The sequence below is a fragment of the Mustela erminea genome, chromosome 3, assembly GCF_009829155.1.
Source record: "Mustela erminea isolate mMusErm1 chromosome 3, mMusErm1.Pri, whole genome shotgun sequence".
NCBI classification, from domain to species: Eukaryota; Metazoa; Chordata; class Mammalia; order Carnivora; family Mustelidae; genus Mustela; species Mustela erminea.
In genome coordinates, this window is record NC_045616.1 from 123,645,384 (window position 1) to 123,666,020 (window position 20,637).

Below are 20,637 nucleotides of genomic sequence, written 5' to 3' on the forward strand. Positions count from 1 at the left end.
AAGCCTTTAAAGAAATAGAAATCGTATTTAACAAGATGTGTTATTTTTACTTACCCTCTTTAGAATTTGGTGTGCATTTTCAATCTGAAGATTCATGTCTTCAATTCTGGAATATTCTCCATCATTTTCCTTGTGAATACTGACTCATGAGTCCCTCCTGTGGAAGTTTTAGTAGATTATGCTGGACATCTCATTCTATCTTCCATCTTTCTTGGTTAATTCTTCCATTTACTTGTTTCCCCATGCTACATTCTGAGTGGTTTCTGCAGATCTGTGCTCGGGTTCATGAATTTTTTCCTCTGCTATGCTGAATCTTTTGTTTGACTTATCCAGTGAGTCCTTAATTGAAGGGCCTTTGTTTTTTGTTTCCAGGAGTTGAATTTTGCTATTTATCAAATCTGTCTCTTTCCCTTTCATAATAGTCTATTCTTTCATTATGGTTCCTAAGTTTAAGCATTATATATATATATATATATAAAATAATATTTAAGTAGGCCATGCCCAGTGTGGAGTCCAACATAGGGCTTGAACTCATAACCCTGAGATTGAGATCTGAGCCAAGATCAAGAGTCAGACATTTAACCAACTGAGCCATCTGTATGCCCCAGTTTAAAAATCTTTTAAATTGCTTTGACCTGCGTATTCTTTCATTTCCAACTCTATTATTTACCATTCTTGCAGTGCTGATATATGGGCTGGCTGCATTTGCTGGTTTTCTGTCTCAGCAGTTAATTTCCTTGTGTGATTTGTATCTCTCTGTGATCTATGGTTGACCCTTGAACAATGCAGAGGTTAAGAATGCTGACCCATTGCACAGTTGAAAATCTGTGTAACTTTTATATTCCCCAAACTTAACTATTAATTCCTACTATTGACCAGAACCCTTACTGATAACATAAACAGTTGATTAACCCATATTTTGTATGTTTTATGTATTATATACTGTATTCTTACAATAAAGTAAGCTTGAGAAAAAAAAAAAAACGTAGTTAAGACAATCATCAGGAAGGAGAAATGGTAACCCTAGGAAAGAGCGGGTCTCCTGCTAGGAGAAGGAGCCCTGAGGAAGCATTTATGACCTTCTACAATGAAGTAAAACGAATAGAGAAGAGAGACTTAGTTCTAACATCCAAAAATCAGCTTGAAAGACTGACCTGTTCTGGCTCCTCTAACTTCACTTTGAACCCATTTGAGGTTCTTCAGATGGATCCTGAAGTGACAGATGAAGGAATAAAAAAGAAGTTTCGACAGAGTTCCATATTAGTGTATCTTGACTGGAATCAAGATGATGTTGACAGCACAAAAGTCTTTTGAGGCTGTGGACAAAGCTTACAAGTTGCTCCTGGGTCAGGAACCAAAGAAAAGGGCTGTGGATCTCATTCAAGCAGTAAAAGAATACACAAATCACACAGTGAGAGTGAAAGAAGCAATGAAGGACAAAGGAAACCCCACGAAGGTGGGGTAGGATTATTCTGAGTTGTTCAAACAAGCAGTAGATAAGAACAGATCAGGGGCGCCTGCCTTTTGGCTCAGGTCACAATTCCAAGGACCTGGGATTGAACCTCTAACAGGCTCCCTGCTCAGTGGGGAGTCTGCTTCTCCCTCTCCCTCTGCCCCTCCCCTCTGTGCGTGCACACACATGGGTGCTCTCTCTGTCTCAAATAAATGGATAAAATCTTAAAAAAAAAAAAAAAGAACAGACCATAAAACTCTAAAACTCTTCGCTGACCTGGAAATTAAAAGGAAAGAGAAGTCAAAGAGATGCATGAAAGGAAGCAACAAAGGGAAAAGAGATAGAAGCTGGAGAAGAAGCCAAATGAGAAAGGGGGTGGCAGAAAAACTTTGGGGGAAAGTCGAGATGATCGTGTGGGCAGCTGGTGAACCTTCCAAGCATATCCAAAGGCGTAGAAAGAGAAGAACTGACCCTTCCTGAGACCACCGAAAGTAGAAATGAAGCAGCGTGAACCACAGAACCTTCCCCCAACTGTCTCCCTCCTGCTTTGAAGGACTCGTGCTTTCTTCCTATTTCCACCCCAACATAGAGTAGTATTTGCTTTTTAATTAGTCCACTTGTTTTCAATACAATTTAATAGAGATCAGAGAAAGTTCTTTGCACACTGAAATGAGGGGTTCGGTTTAAAAAAAAAACTTTCCCCCACTCCTACCCTTGGACCAGCCACCACGATTGCTTGCCTTCCCTTCCTGCAGCCTAAAATGTATCATTTTGTACTTCACTGAATTGTGATGGTTAGAAATGTCATGTACAGCTTGTGAAAATCAACCAATTAAATGTTTTGAGTTAAAAAAAAAAAAGTGAAGGGGGCACCTGGGTGGCTCAGTGGGTTAAGCCTCTGCCTTTGACTCAGGTCATGATTTCAGGGTCCTGGGATCAAGCCCCGCATCGATCGAGCCTGCTCCCTTTCCCCCGCCCCCCCCGCCTGCCTCTCTGACTACTTGTGATCTCTGTCAAATAAATAAATAAAATCTTTAAAAAGAAAAAAAAAAGAGAGAAGGGTGCCTGGGGGGCTCAGATGGTTAAGCATCTGCTTCTGGCTTAGGTCATGATCCTGGCATCCTGGGATTGAGTCCCACATTGGACTCCTTGCTCAGTGGGGAGTCTGCTTCTCCCTCTGCCTCTCTGTCTCTGTCTCTCACGAATAAATAAATAAATAATCTTTAAAAAAGAGAAAATCATAAGGAAGAGAAAATGCATTTACAGTACTCTATTTATCAAAAATACACTTAAGTGTACCCATGCAGTTCAAACTTGTGTTATTCAAGGGTCAACCATACTCTGAGCTATTCTTTAACATTAAAAAAAAATTGGGTTTCTCATGAACCCTACACTGTGGAAGAGTAGTTTTTGTGATTGTGTCTGTTGTCTCTCTAGAGAATTAACATCCAGGGGCTAGTTTTTGCCCTTGACTGGCATACCTAGAGCCTTTAAGGTATATTCAGATCTCATACCTTCTCAAGGAGCAGGACTGGGTTTTGATTTTTTCACACAAGTCCTCAGGCAGATGACGAGCTCCTCTGGGGTGTCCTTGGAAGGTGGAAGGAAGTTTTCAAATCCCTTTTTGATGGAATAGCAACACTTCCAGACTTCAGGCTGTATGCAGGGAGCAACCTTCCAGCTCCACTGCTTGACCTAAGCCCAAAGTCATCTCTAGGAAGGAGGAAGGGGAATTAGAATTCCAGCCCTAGCTCCGACTCATCTGACTGAGAACCTGAGAACCCCCAGGGTTCCCATGGAATCTGCTCCCATTTATTCATAGGCCTTCAATTTCTATGCTTGTTTCTGGATCCTAAGGATTTCCCTTTCTTTCCTTAAAAGTAAGTATGTATTTAAAAAAAAAAAGTACTGACTTTCCTTAAAAGTATGTATTAAAATATTTATCTTTGTCACATTTTTATCCTTCCTTGACCTTTAGTAACTCAGATTATCTTCTGGTTTTCTTTCCTTCTTCTTTTATTTTCTTTTTCTCCAGTAGAACAATCTAGGTTATTTATTTAAGCCATCTCCTGCCATAAGCAATGGGATGGAAGCTCAGTGTATGGGTCATAACTTGATACAAGTGAGGAAGTGAGCTTAAGGTCCTGCATACTTTACTGGTCCGTGGGCAGAGTAATGGTCCAAACCAGTGCTGTGGTCCCCACTGGGTAGTAGTCTGGGTTCTCCTTATTCATCTCCTCATAGCCAGTCAGAAGTGGATTCTCATGAGGGTTAAGGATAGAGTCTGATTACCATCTCCCCAGGGAAAGAGCTTGGCTCTCCTATGGAGAAAGGGTAAGTGACGCACTGGGGTCTTTCCCGCTCTCCGTGATGTGACTTCAGAAAGACGTTCAGCACACTCACCCCCATGCTGGGGAGCGTCACAGTGTAGGTGAGGGCCTTCCCCTGTGAGCTGACTCCTCCTAGCCATGACTACCACGAGACACAGGAGCCCCAGCTGTGCCCTGGACCGACCTAGCAGCCCAGAAAGTTGGGACCCAGCTGCCGCTGCAGTTTTCTACTTCCATCTCCCAGTTTTCTTATCAGAGGTCTTCAAACAGTGTCATGTGAGCTGTGGGGCGAGCAGGATGAACTGCGGGGATTTCCTCACTCTGAACCCTGCCCTCTACCCTGCTTCCAACAGGGAAGCTCTTCTTGTGACCTACTCTATAGCAACCAAGCTGTGTGACCCTGGCAAGTATTTCATCCTTGTGTACCTCTGTTTCTTCATCTGTAAAAAAGGAACAATTACAGTGCTGACTTGCTGGACAGTTGTGGGAACAAATGAGATAGACACAAAGCACTCCATGCCTGGTTCAAAATAAGCATGCAGTAAGTGAACTTTGTTGTTACTTATTGAGCTCCAAGTTATATCTCTTCTAAAAAAAAATGATTCGGATCTAAAAGAAAAGTCTTTTCAGATAGATGGGGCTTTAAAAGCCAGATAGATATGTTCTAGACTGGGTCTTTCCTAAAAGAACTTCTAGTTCAAAAATTCTTTATTTCTATGCTAACTCTACCAGCAGGAAAGCTAATTTGAGCCCAGCTTGGCTAGCAAAGTTAGTTTTAGCCAAGCTTGGCTTGTGCCTAGCAGGGCGGGCATAAAGATCTCTATTGTTTATGATAATTTTCTTCCAGCCCCCTGACATTCCTTCAACCCCACTTCCCATCCCATAGTAATTCTTTCTTTCCTTAATGTTGCACAATGAACTTGTTGTAACAGCTGTACAAGCTTCCTTCTGACTTGAGTCAGCCTTGCTTCATGGTTTGTCAATGTTGTGTCACCCGTCCCTTGATTTTTTGCTGAAATTGCCGAAGGATAAAGAAATTGCATCTGATGGACCTTTTCTAACCTTTGCATATGTGGTAACCTTTTCTCTATTTCTTATGAAAGTGGGGGCCATGTAGTCTCAAAAAGATAGGGTTAGGGAAAGGGCTTTGTTCTGTTTTCTAAGAGAAAGTGCTAGTGGGAGGGACATTTTCACTCTGACTTCAACCTACTCGGCAAATGTTCCGATGAGCTAGTGACAGTGCTACTTACTTGTGAGCATAATTATATTATGAATCAATGAGATGATGAGTCAGGATTCAGCCATGAAGAGTGAGGGCTGATGGTCTTCTACCACCTCCCATTGTGAAGGGTAAGAAGTCACAGGTCTGAGGCCTTGCAGTGACTCCCCCTTTTCTCCCCACCCTCCTTGAGCCTTAATTCAGGTGCAAGAAATGCTAGCATTTTCAGTGATGATGTGAGATGTTCTCTTCAGGTTTTAGAAAATGACAGAAAATTGGAGAGTGGGCCTGCTTCTCTGTAGGTTGCCCATATTGATATAACATCTGCTACCAGCTGATTGTATGTTTCTAGATCTTCTGAAGGCCAAGCTCCTCAAGATCAACAGGATCTTTTTAACTGTAAGTAGGGTTGTTCTAGTCCTATCCATGAATTTGGAGAGATGGTCACAATTTAGTCGATAATGTGGATAATAGTTGTTTGGTATAATTGTTATAAAAAAAAACAGGGTTACATAGAGCATGTTGTTTTATACTTAGTGGAAGCCGGGTGAATAGGAAGCCAGGCCTGACCAACCTCTTAACTCTACTGAGGTTTGAGGATATAATGTGGTTGAGGGATCCCTCAGAAATGGAAGACTTGAATTACTTTAGCTCGGTTAGAGGGGTTGGTGACCACCTTAGTTTACCCTGGAGGGTCAGAAGGAAAATGTGGGCTCTTTTATCCCAGCCCTTTTGAGGGCCAAAATTTGACACTTACTTCAGAAGGCCAAAAACTGCCTCATTATCAAAATGAACCAATTTCATTAGTTAAAGGCAATGCTCTGTTTCCATTACTGTGAGTTAATTTATATATACAGTGTGAGGTAGGGATCCAGCTTCATTCTTTTGCAATTCTCCCAGCACCATTTGTTGAAAGACTATTTTTTTCCTCCATTGATTTGGTACCCTTGTGGAAAATCAGTTGATGTGGGCTCAATTCTATTAAAATGATCTATCCTTATATTAGTACTTTACTGTCTTGATTACCATTGCTCTACAGTAACTTTTGAGATCAAGAAGCATAAAATTGAGAACTTTGCCTTTTGTCTTCAAGACTGTTTTTGCCATTCTGAGTTCCTAAGTCTCTATATGAATTTTAGTGTCAGCTTGTCAATTTCCAGTGAAGAAGCTGCTGGGATTTTGATAGAGATTATGTTGAATCCATAGATTAATTTGGGGAGTCCTGCCATCTTAACAAAATTAAGTCTTCCAGATTCATGAACATAGATGTTTTTCCTTCACTGAGATCTTTAATTTCTTTCAATGATGTTTTGTAGCTTCCACAGTATAAGTTTTGTACTTGAGTTTTCTTCAAATGTAAAAGGTGGTAGCTGGACAAGTGGATGGAGAAATCAGGGGTTTCCCAAGCCTGTGATGTTATATCCTGGCATTTTCTGCACTTTACCTGTCCCCCTTCCACTTCTGTTGCTAATTAATTTGTTGCTTATTTGTTATCTTTCTCCTCCAATGAAATGTTAGCTCCATGAAAGAAGTTACCTTGTCTGTTGACTCTACCACTGGGCTACTCTCCCCACCCCAACCTAGATCCCAACCTAGTGCCTGCCCATAGCTTGTGCTTAATCAAACTCTTTTGAATGAAATCCTCAGGTCATCTTCAGGATTTCTTCCACTCTTCCTACTCCGGGTCTCTACAAATGTAGATTGTATTATTGTTTGCCAGATGAAAGATTAGGAATACTCAGTGGTGTCCCAGTCAAGAGCCCAGCTCTGGATTCAGTCCACTGAGTTCTGAATCCTGACTCTACCACTTGCCAACTATGCAACTTTTGGAAATCTACTTGGCTTCCTAGACCCTCAAGTTCTTCATCTTTAGATGGAGATAATGACAGGACCTGCCCCTCTGGATGGTTGTGTGTGTTAAATGAGTAAATCCTTTAAAATACTCATGTGGTAAAACTGTATGAAGTTGTCCATGTATGTTAACTTGCATTATCATTATTCACATACACCTACCCATGTGACAAGCCCATCATCTCTCTTTTCATGCAGGCCTGCTGGACCTTCCTACAGTTTGTTTCTGTCAGCCTTTCCCTGCCTGGGAATGTTCGGAGAGCTCTGTTGTCCTGTGGATTGCAGGGCGTGGTCCTTCTCGGCCAATTACAAGGATGCTAAATGAAGCTGGTCTTTGTCCCAGTTTTCCTCTCCTTGCGGAGAAGCACTCATGTAGGGACCTGGCTGAGGAGAGCAGGCCAGGCCTCCTTCTCAGTCTCCAACCCTTCTCTTGCAAATGCAATAAGCATTTCATCCTGCCTCTTCCTTTCACAGGCTTATGAGGATCTGAATGAAAGGGATTTCAAAGCAGCCTAACTTCATAGAGGAAGGCAACCTCTGGTCTTGAATTCTTTCCCTTTATTCCAGGATGAGATGAATTTCCCTCTCTTTGACCAAATGTTTCCCCCAGTTGTGTGGACTCAGTTTAAAGAAACACACGCCATGCTTCCCAGTGCTTCAAATTAACAAAATGGTTTCAGGGATCTTTCTAGTTTTCTCTTCACAGCCGCTATGGAAAACCCTTATGTCAGGAGTTCCTTTCCCATTTGACAGCTGATGAACCCCACCCTCAATCCACCACAAAGCCTCTCAGTCTCCCGCTGAGGCAGGCACAGCATCAGGCTTGGATGTGGGGCCCCTCACCTTGGTCTAGACTCTTTTTCACCTTGCTCAGCTGGATGCTGATAGATCAGGCTTTTAGGGGAGACCATTGAACTGTGGGCCATCTAAAAGCCCCGAATAATTGCTATTAAGAAAACAGTCTTTTCCTTGCATCATTATGAGGATGTGAAGAAAGGGGTTAATAGGAATAAAAATCTACCCCCATGAGGATGTTCACAACAATTGGACCAGGAAGGTGCAGGAGGAAGGCCTGGGGCTCTGCTGGAAAAATCATCAGAGGAGGAGTATCTTGGCTCTCTCTTCTCAGGGAATGGACTCGAGATCTGGGGAAGCAGAGGATCCCTTTGTTTAGAATTTTGTTTTGAACCTTGTTTAGATTCCAGGAAGCAAGGCTAACAACTCTCATCCAGAAATAGGAAAAATGTTAGCCATCCACATGGCTAATCCATTGGGGCTCACTTGTTCTGACTTTGTGCAGGGGAAAGAGGAGCCCTTTCTGGGACAGCTTTGTCCATGCCTATTGCTGGGGCTGCCCTCCTGAAGCCTCCCTTTCCCAGAGGAGTTCCCATCTTTCTAACTTGTGGCTCCAGCCACGAGTCAAGCGAAGCAGGCCAGGTCAGAATTGTCATTTTCAATGGGGGCTAAGTTCAGGCCAAGAGTCAAGCAGGAGCCCATTAAGATATATGATAATATATATGATGATCCTCTAGGGGAATAAACGTATTATATATATAAACCATGTGTATTGAATCCACGTATATATAATTTTACCTGCAGAGATGGGATCAGACATGTGTTGTCTAGAATGCAGAACCAGACTTCGGAAGGATACTGCAAATTGCCTGTGGTTGCCTTCGGGACCGGGCTTTGGTTAGGAGCCAAGTGGTTTGAAAGTGGACTCACCTTTTTATTCAATACGCAGTCTGAACTTTTGCACACATACATGACCGTGCCTGTGATGACACTGTTTTAAACAGAGTACCTGGCCTTCCCGCAGGACATCACTCCTTGCCACGCCCTGCATGGGCTCCTCTTCCTCCTCCACCGCTACAGACATGATCTCTGAATTTCCCCTTGGCAGCTCCCACCTTTTGGTTCACCCGCTCCCCCAAATCGTCCAAGCTGCTGGACGGTCTCCTTAGGACTTTGTGACTTGGTCTGTCTGATCTCCTATCTCTGTCTGTCCCCCTGGGCCTCCTCATTGAGCCTGACTCCAAGGTGGCCCGTTTCAGTCACCATCTCACCAGTGCCCCGGATTCCCTGACACCCTTGCTTTGCCAGCTCTGAACTATTGTGTGCTGTCCCTGCTCCATTTTGAGGCTCCTGGAAGAGAGACATAAAACCCCATGACTGGATGCCAGCGACCCACTCATTCTTTTCTGATAAGTTTCTTATTATGCTTACCCCGCTGTGGACCCCCTTGTTCTCCTTCTCCCTGGTTACATTGTGGCCTTCGCCCATGACCTGCTCCAAACACACACTTCACTCCTCCATACTCTTGACGCCTCACCACACGTCCCACTTCAGAGGAACCCTACCTCCAAGACAGGCTCTGCGCCCACCCTCAAGGCCGTCCCAATTTCCCTCCTTCTGGACTCTTCCACATCAGTGTTCTTCTCTCTGCATCTCTATTCCTCTCTAGTTCATACTGGTGTGACACAGAGCTCTATTCCGGGCTTTGCTTGATTTAATAGTCTCTTTCCCCCAGTGCCTGAGGAAACAGAAGGCATGCTTGGTGAAGTTTGTGGAGTCTGGAGCGCCACCTATCATGACTGGCCCACTCCTTCCCCTGTTGCTGGAAGCTTTCAAGGTCGACAGCTCTCAGCCGATCCCACTCTGGGGCTCACCTCGAACAGAAGAGCACCATCTCCAGTCCATGTTCCCCCGGGGGGCAGCTGCCCTCAATGACTGGCCATTACGAGGGTGTAGCTGGTTCAGTGACTGGTTGTTAATCAGGAGCCCTTGGCCCAGGATGACTCTGCAGGACCCACCGACCCCTGAGCTCCCTGTGGGAACCAGCTGGGGACTCTCTTGAGTCTTCTGTTATCCATACCGCCACCCCTAGGGATCCTATGAGCACAATTCCAGAAGCTTCCTACCTGCCAGTCTTCCCCTCAGGGTCTGCTTCTTGGGAATGGACCACAAGGCTTTTCAGGATTGGGGGAGTAATCTTGAACAGGGGTGGGAAAGATCACTATTCAGATTGATTTCATCTGCTTGGAACATAGAGGACAGGCTCAGAAAATTAAGAAAAAAGAACTAAGAGCTCTCTTAATTTTTTTTAGTTTGTTCATTCATTCGTTCTTCCTTCCTTCATATAAGAGCGCCTATTCTATGTCAGGCACTGTGTCGCAGCATGGTGGAAATAGGGCAGCAGAAATGTGAGGGGGAGATGATAAATGAACACCCGAACTTAGAACTATTAGTTCTTTTTTCAAGTAGATGCCTGGCCATATCTCTCACAACTTCTATTTGTACAACTGAGTTTTTTTTTTTTAAGCTACCAATCCAAAAGTTTACACTGATCCAAGGAGCTTAATTAATCTCATAGTTCCAAATGTCAGAAGTCTGAAGTGGGTCTCACTGGGCTAAAATCAATGTGTAGGCAGGGCTGTGTTTCTCTTGGAAGCTCTAGAGGAGAATCCATTCTGCACCTTTTCTGGCTTTTAGAGGCTTCCCACACTCCTTGCCTTGTGGCCCCACGTTCAGTCTAAAACCAACATTGTAGCAACATCTTCAGATTGCTTTCTCTGATTCTGACCTCCAGCTTCTAGTTTTCTTGTCCTGTCTTCTTCTGACTCTGACCTTCCCACTGTCCTTGCGGTCACATCTAGATGATCCAAACAATGTTCCTTTCTCAAGTTCCTTCACTTAATCCTATCATCAAAGTCCCTTGAGTCGGGTAAGGTAACATATTCACAGGGTCTGGGGGTACAGACATCTTTGGGGGGCATTATTCTGCCTGTCATGCCGGATAATTAATATCCATATTAAAGTTTGAGAAGCACTGGCCCATTGTATTTGAATGGTTTTCCTTTCCTACTTTCCCTGCATGTTCACATATTGTTGAAAACTTTTTAGATTAAGAGCATGTATGATAAACCTGCTTTTCTCATTTGCTTGACCTCTGTACATATGTGGTTCTGTGGAGGTTAAGACAATTCTGATCCTTATTGCTAGACAGATGTTGCTGGAGGGAGGGGTTGGGGGCTGGGATGCTGTGTATATGTGTCTGGTTATTTACTCCTGGCTGTCTTAAGTGGTGAAGCCTACTGTGTATACTTATGCTGGCTGAAATGTTTGAGAAAGCTATTTCTGTCAATTACTAGCAGTAAGATCTTGGAGAAGTCACATGACTGCTCTCACACAACTCTTTCATCACTTACAAAATGGCGGGTCATTAACATCAGTAACTCATGTTACTGATACAAGTGTGAGGATATAGTAAGATGGAAGATTGCATCAACAAGGAACTCTTGAATGATTATGTCTTTTTTTTTTTTTTTTTTTTTTGGTTATTTGTGGATGCTGAACCTTGACAATGAGAGGGACTCTCTCACCTCACATTCTTTCCTTTCTTTCTTTCTTTTTTTTTTTAATCTGTTTTTTAAAGATCTACTTATTTATCTGAGGGAGAGAGAGAACATAGTGGGGAGGGAAAGAGGGGGAGGGAGAGAGAGAATCTCAAGCAGACTCTATGTTGAGCATGGAGTCCAACTTGGGGCTCAGTCCCATGACCCTGAGATCATGACCTGAGCTGAAACCAAGAGTCCATGGCCCAAGTGACTGGGCCACCCAGTTGCCCCCTCACATTTTTTTCTTTGAGAGAGCCAGAGTCCCTGCATGTGGTCCCCCCTTATGGTTAAGGCTTTTAACTAACTTTGCCGTAGATCGGGGGTTCCTGGGTGGCTCAGTTGGCTAAGTGTCTGCCTTCAGCTCAGGTCATGATTCTAGGGTCCTGGCATCAAGTCCCACATCGGGTTCCTTGCTCAATGGGGAGCCTGCTTCTCCCTCTGCCTGCCACTCCCCCTCCTTGTGCATCCTTGCTCTCTCTCTCTCTGATAAATAAATAAATAAAAATTTTTAAAGGAAAAAAAAAAGTTTGGCTTAGATCAGAAGATTAAGAAAAGGAGAGCTAGATGGACATTAAGACCCCCTGAAGTCTACACCTGGGCCTGTCCTTCATCTGTGTAAAAGAAACCCCTGGGGCATTATTTGCTGAAATCTGGATGCACATTAGAATTACATGGAATGGGTCTAATCGGTGTTTCTGTTTCACTGGGCCGCGGTAAGATCTAGGAACCTGAATCTTGATAAATCTCTCCAAGTGGATAGAATGTGATCTCTATCTCCTGACTCCCGTAGGCTAATGTAAGCTTGGGATCCATTAGCAGAAGAACAATACATGAAACAAAGGAGGGGATAGTGCCTCAGAGCTGTGTACAGAACACACAGTTTTGCTGCACAGTAGGATGGAGATCTGGGGACCCCACTGCCAGAGGAACTTGAACAAAGTCATCACTGGAACAAGACCTGAATGGGTGGGGACACAAAATGACTTTACGTAAGGAAAGCCCAGGAGGGCAAATGGTTCACTTTCCCAAGGTCACCCAGTGAAATTTATCAATGAAAACACCTGCAAAAGAGACATATATTTCCTTTTGCTTGAAATTGATTTACTAAATCACAAAAACCCAATACCATAGTGATGAAAACAGTTGGGTATGCGGATTCATTTTTCTTTCCTAACTAAACGGCTTGCAGAACTTGTGTCTGTCAAAAACAATGGCCAGTCAAGAAGTAAGGAAAGAAATGCAGCTAGGGTGGCTAGGCTGGTTGCCTTTGCCTGAGGTAGTGAAAGGAATCTTCCTGATTATCTGAGGACAGGAAGACCTGGTTTTACTTGGATGCATTTCCTTGTAGGCTTTCTGATAGGAACTGAGATTTTGTCTCTGTTGTGGCTGATAGGTACATTCTACTCACCAATGATGTCCCTTCTTCCTCAGAGTCCAGACGCATGGACAACATTCCAAAGACTGATATAACAGTCATCTCACACACACACACACACACACACACACACACACACACACAAGATTTGCACAAGTGAAAAACCAACACCTATAAACACCTTTTAAATCCTTACAATTGTTTTGTGAGGCAGAACTTTTTTTGTGATCTCGCCCTGACTATCGTCATTGTTATTTGCAAAGGAGACTCCATACCAAACAGCATACAACTTGGAAATGGCAGAGCCAGGATTTGAACTTCAGTCTTCTGGCCACAAATTTAATGCCCAACTGACCTCTGAGTGGTAACAACACAGGAGTGTGGAGTTTCCTGGGGCTATCCTAAGAAACTGCTGGAAATTGGGGGGGCTTCAAACAACAGAAATATATTGTCTCATGTCTATTGGGGGCTGGATCCCAACTCAAGGTGTCTGCATGACTCTGCTCCCTTTGAAAGCATCAGGGAGAAGCCTCCCTTGCTTCTTCCTGACTTCTGGTGGTTTGCTGACAATCCCAGCACTCCTTGGCTTGTGGATGTGTAACTCTACTCCCCTCATTGTTTCTAGGGCTTCTGCTTCTGTGTCTGTGTCCTTAGAGAGCTTTCTTTTTATAAGGACACCAGTTATTTTGGATTAGGGGCCCTCCCCACTCCAGTATGACCCCAACTTAAATAATTATATCCTCAACAATCCTATTTTCAAATAAAGTCACATTCTGGGGGTTAAGTCCTCCACATATCATTTTTGGAGGGGACAGAATTCCACCCATGACATTGTCTTCCAGCTTTCCCCTTGAGTTATAGTTCTACAGTGCATATTTTATTATCACAACTAGATTGTGAACTTCCCAGGGAAGAAAATTCAATTTTATATCCAAAGAGTCCAGCTGGCTGCTCTTGGGCTGGATCTGGACTATAGGCATGTTTGTCTGCTCTGAAATATTGAGCTACACAGTGCTGTGGGAGATTTTCTGAATTAGTCTGTGAGCATTCATTTTTTAATTCTTATTGTTCTTACTGAAGTATAATTAACATACAGTAAAATATTAGTTTCCAGTGAAAAACATACTGATTCCACAGTTCTATACAATGCTCAAAATGGCGGATGCTTCATGAATGTGCATGTCTTCCTTGCATAGAAGCCATGTTGGTCTCTGTATTGTTCCAATTTTAGTGTATGTGCTGCTGAAGAGAGACTAGTCTATGACCATTAAAAAGTTTGGGAGCTTCACATGCAAATCTTGATGTTAGGTTTCTGTGACAAACCAGAATGTCTGGCTACTTATCAGAGGAACATGGCACCATAGTCTTCAGTGCCTGAAGCCTAGCAGGGGCTTCTTAGTTGGGGCAGTGACCTTCTTGTACCACAGATATATTTAAACCCGACTGATTCTGCTTCTCTGGAGAGTCTCAGTTTACACACTCTTCACTCAGAAATATGTCTAATATCTAAGCCCCTTTTATGACGTCCACTGCTGTCACTCTGGTGCAGGCCATCATTATCTCTCAACTGACCTAGCCTCCCAGGCACCTCCAACCTATTTTCCAAGAAGCAGCCAGGGTGACCCTTTAAAGCCATAAGTCTATTTATGATACAACTTCACTTAGTAACCTCCATTGTCTCCCATCCCACTCACAGGAGAAGCTGAAGTCCTTTGATGGCCTTCAAGGTCTTATGCAATCCGGCCGGCCTACGGTTGCTTTCTCCAACCACATCTCTATACCCTGCCCTGCTGCATAGCCTCCAACCACATATGCTTTTCCTTTCACTTGCCACCCATGGTCCAGCCTCAGGGTCTTGGAACTTGCTGCTCTCTCTGCAAGGAAAGCCCTTTGTGCAGGCTAATCCATCTGAGTTACCCATATGTAAGACAGCACTAGTTTCTTGCATCTCAAGAGAAGCAATGACTTTATCCAGAATGAACTTGCCACAAATGTGTGTCTCAGCCAACTGCCTCAGGGCGTCATCAGGGACAGATGGGCTTCTTTTCATTGGTCTTGGTCACATGCAATTTTGGCCTATGTTGCTGCACCTGTGTAAGAACGGTGTGTAGGCTACTCAAGGAGAAATGATGTGAGTATTGGTCATCATGTGCACATTAAACCATGCTTTCTCCTCATTGTCTGATTCTCATGTACCTCCCAAAATTTTGAGTGACTATTTTCTCAAGAAACACTTGCTCTTTTATCTTAAGTCTGAGAAAACATCCTAAAACACTGCTTTGTGAGGGAAAAGGCATGAGACATTATGGGAAGTAGATGTTTTAGGCAGATGTGCGCAGAGCAAACATCCTCCACATGATCCCCATGTGATCGGAGAGAACTTGTCCATCCTTCCCCCAACCCCCCTCCCCAGCCCACCTCTCCTGGGTCTTCCGTTGCGGTCGGAAAGCTCTGAGGGTTCACTTCAGATCATCTACTTGTTTTCATCATGGTCACAGAAAAAGCTTGTATGTCGGAAGAGTAAAGCTCCTGATCTATGGAATCAATGAAATGGGGCTCCAGCCCCAAATGTGACATCCTAGATAGTGGGGCTCTGGACAAGTTATATGCCTCTCTTTCTAAGTTTCCTCACTTAGGATAGAGCTGCTAGGGCCTTCATTATGGGGCTGTTACGGGATTTAAATGCAGTCGTGTATAGTGAGTGACTGGCCCGTGGCAAGCATTCAGTGCCCGGGAGTCAAGATGAGTCAGCACTGAAACTGAAGACGGACTCTGTCACCTGAGGCTGAGCTGCTGTGTGCGGTGGACACTCGTGACTGCTCCAGGGAGACTGACCCCTGGGCCATCCTTCACACCATCACCCCAGTGCTCCTCCCAGAATATAAACATGGCCAGGCCACCCCCCTCCTTAAAATGTGTGTGACACTGACCTCCAGTCCAGCCTGCACGGAGCCTGCACGCCAGCCCATAAGACCCTGCATCCTTTTGGCTGCCCCTCCTCCCTCCTTGGTTCACTCACCACCGATCTTTGCTCTAGGCATTAAGAAAATAAGTAATTAGTGACCCGTGAGCTCGGTCACTAAATCAGTCGTGTCTCTGCTCTCAGTCTTGTGGACATTCAGCCATATTTTCTCTACCTCCTTTGAAAGATGTCACGGGAGGTCTTCTGTACTGTGTCCGCTGTATTCTCTGGCTCAGCTCCTTGGCCACAATGGGAAAGAGGCTGGTCTGGGGTGGCCAGGTTTTTGTGCATACTCAGAGCCTTACCAGACGTGGTCCTCCATCTTCTCATCTGGAAAGGTGCTGGGCTCCATCGGGGCCATTTCCCAGATCCCTTCTGACCAAAACTTTGGGAGGAGGGGTGGGGCCCCACACACTCACCAGTGAGGAGTCGCTCCCGCTGCTGCTGGGGTTCACAGCCCCACCTTCACCCAGAGAGCCCAGGGAGGTGTGCCCAGAGAGACGCTGGGTGGGGTTGGCTTTCTCATTGGCAGGCGAGTCAGTGTGGGCCCAGTGAGTCCGGGGAGAATGAGAACAGCAGCCTGGATGTCTGGGATGGTCTCTGCCCTCCTCCCCGACCCTGGCCTCCCCCGCAGGAACCTAACTGTGTATCTCAGTCCTAGAATGTGAGGAATGTGCCAGAGCCTGATAGGCCTGAAGCGATCTGCAGAGAGGCAGGGAGGAGCACTGCTCCTCAGTCAGAGGCCCGAGAGTGTAAGGACTCTGGGTCCTGAGGGCTGGGCTGCCCCTCCCCTCCTCCTTGGGCCTCCTGCAGCAGCCGGATCTCAAAGGCTCCATTGTGCACTGAGCTGGATTTTGGTCCCTAGTGTGCCAGGAAGGAGGCGGGAGGAGGGACACTGTCGGGAGGCTGTCCCCTCCCAGTGCTCTTCTGGCTGGTGTTCCCAGGGGCTTTGGCCTGGGGAGAATGATACACACATGGGTGGCTGCTTCTGCATTCCCGGGGAGCCGAGTCTGTCCTGGGGCCCAGGTGAGTTTCCTGAGGGGGAGGGGTGGGTTGGGTTTGGCCTGTGGCTTCGCTTGTGGTGGTTGGTCCAGTGAAGACTCAGGGATCTGCTGGGTAAGGAAAGTGACTTTTCTAAAGACGGGGAGATGCCTCTGCTTTCTGACTCCGTCTCCTCCTTCCCTCATTCAGTATTTGTCATTCTGGCTTTGTAAAAACGGAGTAGACCCTGGGAAACTTCCACTTTTCCTGAAGAGAGACTTTGAGCTCACTCTGTGAGGAGCTGGTGCTGCTCTTGGCTGCCGCTCGCAGGGTGTGACTAACCCTTCCGTCTTTTCTTCCCAGGATTCCCTAGGTCAGGAAGGAACCTCGGGCAGGGAGGGCCTCTGGGGCCCATGGGTGGTCATAAATTTGGCCTCTGTCACTCAAACCTATTTTCATCAGGGTTGCTGCCACTAGAGAGAAACGGGCAATTTCCTACCTCCTACCTATTACAGTGTAATTTTTTTTTTTTTTTTTTTTTGTACGTCAACTTGAAGCCGTGGAGACCTGTCGCCTTAAGAAATTGTCAAGTCATCTGGGACTTGACATCAGGTGATCCGCCATTCCAGTTTACCTGGACCCAAAGACTTTCTCAGGGTGTAGTTACTGCTAAAACCAGAAGAGTTCCCAGCAACCGAGGTGGTTAGTCACCCTAATGGAAGCTCCTTGCTTCTTTTAGGAGCAGGACCAAGGTGGGGTCCTGCCATCTTGAGTAGGGAATTTATCAGGATGCGTGGCAGCTTTGCGGGAAGGTGGCAGTCAGGGAGGACTTCTTGGAAGATAGGAGAGCATCACGCCAAGGAATCATTGCTAACCCTTGTTAGGATTCCATGTCTTCCTAGAGTACCATGTGGTTCCTTGGTCAGGGAACCCAGGAGAACCCCTAGCCAAGGCAAACAGATTTGCAAATGATGCCCTTGGCACAAAAGGCACAACCTCTACCTATGAAAACATTTTGCTTCTCCAGATTTCTAAGATTTAGAAACTTTTAAGATCCTTTCGCTAAATCCTGTTGCCATTGTACCTCACAGGAGCAGATGCCTAATGGAGTGTGGGGGAACATGAGGGATCCCTGGTCTGCCAGCCAGGGACCTGAGTTCTAGATCTGACTCAGTCTACCCACATTTGGGCAGGCATCATCATGGTGAATCACCGGGTCTTTGAGGCCACAGTGTCTGGCTTGATCGTGGTTCTTAGACTTGACTTGAGCAATTTACTTACCCTCTCTGTTTTAGTTCCCCTATCTGTGGATTTGAGATATCATTATGCATTCTTCATAGAGTTGTGGTAGGGATTAAGTCTATGTGTGAAATACTTAAAATGACCTGACACACAGTGAATTAAGCACAAGAAATGTCAAGCGTATTTATACTTCTATGACCCTAGCACATCAAGCTCTCTCTTAAGCCTTTGTTTGCTCATCTATAAGAGGAGAGATTGTAGGCGTGGCCTGCAGAGATGCCCTCGGGAGCTCTGCTCCTGCTCCCTGAGCCCCAGGTGCGGATCTGCTTCTGTCTGACATCCTGTCCTCAGCCCAAGATTTCATGTACAAGAATTCCTGGGCTCAAAACCAACCAGCCAACCAACCAACACCAAAGAAAGCATCCTCAGAGTTCTTATGACATTATCATCCAGTGACTTCATGGTTTCACCTGGTTTGGGGCATCAATAGATGGTTGGCATCTCGAATCCACTATTTCTCTGAGTCAACTTGCCATTTCCTTTATCGAGGCTTCTCATGCCATGTCCCCAAACTGTTTTCTGCACTTGTCGGGGCCTTTCCCTAGGGAGGATGATAGGGGTGTTGTAGGTCTGAGGACCGTTGATATAAACACCTCCTGTTATGCTCCCCTATTTATCCTAGAGAAATGGAACAAAGTATGAGATATCCTGGAGTGACTCCATAGTTCTGTGACTTTGGGCAAATCTCTTACATTCTTCAAACCTCAGTTTTCCTGTCTGTAAACTGGATTGAATGGTACTATCTGTCACATGGAGTTTTGGGTGAGGATTACATCAGATAATTCATCTCATGGATTTGGTGAACAGTTTGGCTTCTGATTACCCCTCAGTACTTGTGGGCTGTTTTATTGTTCCCTAGTAAAGACTATTCCTACAACCCTTCTCCCTATTCTGGCTCCACTGTGCTCCTGTTTCCGGCTGCTTCTGCCACTACATTACATTACATTTAAGGGGGAGTCAACAGCAGTCCTGAACCAGCAGTCCTGAGAACCAGCAGTCCTCAGGGGAAGGGGGGCAGGAAAGGAGGAGGTCCTTGGTAACACTGAGCCCTGGACAGATGCCTAGCTGGTTTGCTGCGGTGTCACACGATGATGAATGTTGGCTCTGGCCACCCCAGGTGACCTGCATTCCCACACGTGGGCTCTGCCTGTGGCATCTGTTCCTGGTAATGCTTCTCATTGGCTCACATAAATCTCCCCAGTGCACATGGTGAGAGGTGCTGGTTCTGGTCAATTGCCATCATGTCTGTCTTTCTGGAACCTTGGAGAGTCTGGCTGCTGTTTAATAAAGTATAGTTGCTCATTGAGGATCGCAAAGTAAGTCATGTCAAAGTTCATTGACCCAAAAGCTTCTAGCACTGCCCCATAATCGTCAACACTTTCTTAAAGAAATTTGGCAGACTTACACTCCTAAACAGGGGATGTGAGAGAGAACATTTGCCTATATTGATCGCTGGTGTTTTTAACTTTCAACACTTTTGGTAAATGTGAATCATGAGTATAATAATAGGAAATTGAGGGAGAATGCTGGTAATTGTGAATGATGCCTCATATTTGAACTTTAGAAAGCTTGTGAGGCATTTTGAACTTACTGATAATAGAGAATTTCAGAACAATAAACCCACCATCTAACTCTAACACCTTTCTACATTACACCATATCCACTTCAGAATATTTTTATTTCATTCTCTTACTTAAAAAAAAAAAAAATCAGAGGTGCCTGGGTGGCTCAGTGGGTTAAGCCTCTGCCTTCTGCTCAGATCATGGTCTCAGGGTCCTGGGATCGAGCTCCGTATTGGGCTCTCTGCTCAGCAAGGAGCCTGCTTCTTCCCTTTCTCTCTGCCTTCCTCTCTGTCTACTTGTGCGCTCTCTCTCTCTCTCTCTCTCTCTGTCAAATAAATAAATAAATCTTAAAAAAAAAATCTTTGCAGGGGCAATGAGGGTCTTCTGGTAGTTCTCCCCAGTCTCAGTTCCCTCCCTTCCTTCCTAGCGTTAATCACTTTTATGAATTCAGTGATTTTGTTCTTCTAGTACATGTCCATGTGCCCATAATCACTGCAAATAATTTTTTTCTGAAGATTTTGATAGTGAAACAAAATGATACAGTCACGCATCTTGCTTTTTCCCCCCTCCCTCCACATGGTGATCGGAGAGACATCCATGTAGGGAGATGGAGCCATGGCTGTGACTAGCATCTGTCCTAACAAGGACAGTGTAGGTTTACATATTAAAACCTGCCGAGGGTGTGACCATCAGGACAAAGAAGGAAAAAAATATGCATGCAGGGAAACCCTTCTTCAAGTTTTCTTCTTAAAGTTGGGGTGGAAGGTGGGGGCTCACATCCAGCAAGTTGCTGAGAGTGAGATGTTTCCAGATTAGCGACTTCAGACTTCAGAGATCGGAGGTCGGGTTAACGTTGTGATGGCAGCACGGTCTGACCCCCGGGGATCTGGAGGGCCTCTGACTCTGACACAAACTTGCTATGTGACCTTGGTAGAATCACTACTCCTTTGTTTCTTTGCAGTAAAATGAGGAGTAGAATGAAATGATCTCTTAAATCCCTTTTATCTCTTCATTTTCTCTAAGTATTGCCTCTTCCTTATTTTTATCCCTCACCCTCGATATGTCAAGATGCTTTCTCTTTTCTATCTTTAAAATACCACGTCATTCATGATATCCCCTCCCCTCTCATTTGCCAAAATCGCAGCACACAGTCTCACACATACACTCCTGGATTGCCGTACAGATTTTAGCTGGCCTTCCTCCCT

The 20,637-nt window shown here is 45.0% G+C and overlaps 1 protein-coding gene and 1 non-coding gene across 3 annotated transcripts in view; one reads left to right on the forward strand and one right to left on the reverse strand.

The window, feature by feature from the left end:
• Nucleotides 1-13,776: 13,776 nt before the first annotated feature.
• On the reverse strand, nucleotides 13,777-13,879 carry LOC116587417. The gene has a single exon (XR_004284431.1). It is a non-coding gene; the product is annotated as a U6 spliceosomal RNA (small nuclear RNA).
• Nucleotides 13,880-16,107: 2,228 nt separating this feature from the next.
• SH3TC2 (SH3 domain and tetratricopeptide repeats 2) overlaps nucleotides 16,108-20,637 on the forward strand; it is a 53,607-nt gene continuing 49,077 nt past the window's right edge. For both annotated transcript variants that reach the window (XM_032337381.1, XM_032337382.1), the window contains exon 1: nucleotides 16,108-16,613. In XM_032337381.1, coding sequence (XP_032193272.1) covers nucleotides 16,259-16,613 — 355 coding nt within the window. In that variant the 5' untranslated portion in view covers nucleotides 16,108-16,258. The remainder of the gene's footprint in view (nucleotides 16,614-20,637) is intronic.